Source organism: Rhododendron vialii, chromosome 5a, assembly GCF_030253575.1.
Source record: "Rhododendron vialii isolate Sample 1 chromosome 5a, ASM3025357v1".
In the NCBI taxonomy this organism is placed as follows: Eukaryota; Viridiplantae; Streptophyta; class Magnoliopsida; order Ericales; family Ericaceae; genus Rhododendron; species Rhododendron vialii.
Genome location: NC_080561.1, coordinates 10461259 through 10465037, shown reverse-complemented (window position 1 = coordinate 10465037; position 3779 = coordinate 10461259). Strand labels below are relative to the sequence as shown.

Here is a 3779-nt window from a genome sequence, read left to right as displayed (position 1 = left end):
ATCTTTGGATAGTTATGAGCATGTATACATGTTTACTAGGATTTTTTATTTTGATGTGTGATAAAGCGTAAGTGGTTTCAACTCCAAAGGTATCCGTCCATGTGATACTATGCTTTAAGTGTGTGGTAATTGTTTGAATGTGATTCCGTGAACATGAGCATGATAAAGTAATATAGAGTTGGATGATCTTGTTATTTTAGTTTCAAAATTACAATGAATGATTTATGATTACTTACGTGAAAAGTCCTACCGCGGAGTCAATGCATGAAAACGAGACACAGAAATCGAGAAAGTAGAAACATGACACTTAAGGTGTTGTTAATGAAAGGTGTGTCTTAATGAAAAGAAAATATTTTGGAAACTGCAATGTGACCGGACGTAGTAACCCATTTTGTGGTGTGTGTGAGTGTGTGCCAATGGGAACCCAGAGCAACAGAACCATTGTGAGGATACTCGGGAACCCAGAACAGCAGAGCCGAGGTTGGGTGTGTAGCTTAGTTATTCGTGGAGAGGAGCCAATGGAAATCCGGAACGGCGGAACCATTGTGAGGATAGTCGAAAACCCGGAGCAATGGAACCGAGGTTGGGTGTGTAAAAACGATTTTGAAAAATGTTTTTGAAACCACAAATGTTTTTTTTTGTATGTGTGTGTGTGCCAATGGAAACCCGGAACGGCGGAACCATTGTGAAGATACTCGAAAATTCGAAACGGCGGAACCGAGGTTGGGTGTGTAAAAACATTTTTTTCAAAATGTTGATTTGGTAAATGAAAATGAGACACGGTTTATGATAAGTCACGTAAGAGAAATACAGACATCACAGACACCAACGCTAGTCGAATAGCGAATTTGGATGTGTCATTATTAAGAATGCATGTGCTATTTGAAATTTTTGATTGACATATTATTTCTATGACATATTGTTTGTAATTTATGGGTTAGCAGGTTGTTTGTAATTTATGGGTTAGCGGGTATGAGATTATTCTGCTGAGCTCTCGTAGTTTATGATGTTACCTTTGGTGACCCTGACATATTATTCTGGTAGCGACGCTAATATAATGTGTCAGATTTTGTAGATGATCAGGATGAGTTATACACCTTAGAGGCTTTCAAAGCCGAGGAGCTGGCTAGGATGGAAGAGTAGGCGGAGCTTAAATAGGAACTCTAGTTTTCCTCCCTTTGTGTAATAAATGTACTCTTACGGAAGTTATGTTGTAATAACGAGCCAGACTTTATTTAAGTTTCCAATGAAATTATTTATTTAACGTTCTTAAAATTCGGAGCATTACAATGCATACCCAAATAAAAACTTGATTTCCTAATTTTAGCATTTAACACTGTAATTATTGCAATTCGCAAAAACAAAAAAAAAAGAAATAGAAATATAGTTTTTAGACATCACAAAAGAAATAAAAAATAATGACATTCAAAACATTTAAGATCCGTAACTATGTAAATATAGATCTTTTTCACACTAAATTTTTTCCTTGTTGATTTATGATGAAAATGATCTAGTAAACATTGGACTAGCGTTTGAAAAAAAATGAGTAAAAAAAATTCAACAAACTAATAGTACTTGTCTAGAGAATGCCAATATTAATTAGGATTTATCTCTTTGAGGGCATTGTGGAATATTTATGTTCGAGATTAAATTAATTATTTCCACCTCAGGTGAAAAATCCACCTTTTCCATTAGCGCCATTTGTGGGCCCTACCATGTGTTTGTTGCAATAATCTGAACTGTTTATTTTTTAGGACCTATCAAGTAGTATATTCACGAAAAAAAAATTAGTTTTATTGGACATCGATAGATATGTCAAAAGTTGGATTTTAATTTGTAAAATGGACGGTCTGATTTTTTAAAGTTAAATTGTCCATGGTCATATATTTCAAAAACTAAAATTCAATTTTTGATATACACATCTATGTCCGATGAAAACTGGTTTTTGTCGAAAATATATTACCTTGCAAGTCTTACAAGATGAACGGTTCAGATTATTTTAATCAATGCACAATAGGACTCACATTATATAGGTGGTGGAAAAGGTGGATTTCCACCTAAGGTAGAAAGGATTTATTGTCTTTTATGTTTTCCAAGCCAACGTGATGATTGAAAAGGGAAGCTGTGGTATTTTTCAAAGAATAGAGGGGGGACAATGTTATTTCAAAAATCTCACGTGCTACCATCCAAGGAAAACAGAACAAAAATTAAATTTAGAAACAAACAATCAAATCCGTGTCTGAAAAGTTTGAGCTGGCATCCACGTAATCCCATGGAGTACTTATATATAACCACTTCTCGCTCTCTCCCCCATCCCCGCTGCAACCTTAAAAAACAAACCCACCTGAAAGAAACACAGTCCAACACCAAGCATGCACAGCTCACCCAAAAACGGCGGAGCCAACACCTCCCACCACCCGTCGACGCCGCAACCGCCCCGTCTCACCCACGAGCAAGAATCCTCCGTCATGGTCGCCGCCCTCCGAAACGTCATCTCCGGTGACACGGCCCAGGGATTCCGGCTCCTCCTCTCGCCCACCGAATCCGCCGCCACTTCCTCCGCCGGTGATCAATACGGACACCCATTGTTCCCCATCCCCGATCCTGACACGTGTCAGTTCTGCAAAATCAACGGCTGCCTGGGCTGCAACTTTTTCGCGCCAAATTCGGCTGAGGAAAACAGGAAGGGCAAAGCCGTGAAGAGGATAAAGAAGAACAAGTACAGGGGGGTGAGGCAGAGGCCGTGGGGGAAGTGGGCGGCGGAGATACGGGACCCGCGGCGGGCTGCCCGGGTGTGGCTGGGGACGTTCGAGACGGCAGAGGAGGCGGCGCGCGCTTACGACAAGGCGGCGATCAAGTTCCGCGGGCCGAGGGCGAAGCTCAATTTTCCCTTTCCGGACAACACATTGGTGAATCAGAGCGAGAATTCAGAATCACAGCAGCAAGAAGAGAGGGAAAATCCGAGGGAGGAAATGGAAATGGAAATGGAAATGGAAATGGAAATGGAAATGGGAAAGGGAAAGGAAAGGGAAAAGGAATTGCGGGAAATGGAAGTGTTTGGAGTGGAGGATATAGAGGAATGGATGATGACAATGGTGGGTTCGGATGGCGGTGATACGACGTCGGACTCTGGTACGGGAAATATTCACAGCTCTTAGCTAGTGTTATATATATATATATATATATATATATATATATATATATATATATATATATATATATATATATATATATATATATATATATACTCATTTTTTGGTTTGCAGCTGGTTAGGGTATTTTTTTAAAACTTGCTACAAATAAAACTAGTATAGAGTTTGAAATATTGTTGACTGCAGTGAAAGTATTGTAACATCTTACTTGGGTTTGCGTTGTTGATAACTCGAGATAACTATTCCTAAAATCTACTTGTTGAATCTATTAGGTTATCCGTGGAAAAATATGATGCATGCAGGCCTTGACATTATTGAGTTTTTTTTATTCCTAAATAAGATTGATTTTTTTGGAATTAATTCTCTCTTTTATTCATGAGGGGAGGATTAAAGCCAAGGGGTGGATTAATGTCGCAATAAATCTCAACATACGACGAGCAAATCAAGGCCTCTAATTTTATGGGGTTGGCTGAGACGATCTCATGTTCTAATCTATCAGGTGTTATCACTCTGACTAGACATCTCGCAAGTGAGCGGTAAAATTATTGAATAAGTCCCAAGTATTAGTCAAGGTGCGTCTAAGTTGATCCGGAAACCTGAGTTATAAAAGTACTGTATTAAGAAATC

General features: G+C 38.9%; 1 protein-coding gene across 1 annotated transcript; it reads left to right on the top strand.

Moving 5' to 3' along the window:
* Positions 1-2300: 2300 nt before the first annotated feature.
* Positions 2301-3173, top strand: LOC131326918 (ethylene-responsive transcription factor ERF109-like). Its single transcript, XM_058359830.1, has one exon. It carries the CDS (start codon positions 2373-2375, stop codon positions 3156-3158), a length of 786 nt encoding a protein of 261 aa, XP_058215813.1. The 5' UTR covers positions 2301-2372; the 3' UTR covers positions 3159-3173.
* The last annotated feature ends 606 nt before the right edge of the window (positions 3174-3779 follow it).

What these genes read in the sequence shown, in the direction of transcription:
- LOC131326918 (XM_058359830.1), top strand. Translation starts at nt 2,373, where the DNA reads ATGCACAGCTCACCCAAAAACGGCGGAGCCAACACCTCCCACCACCCG.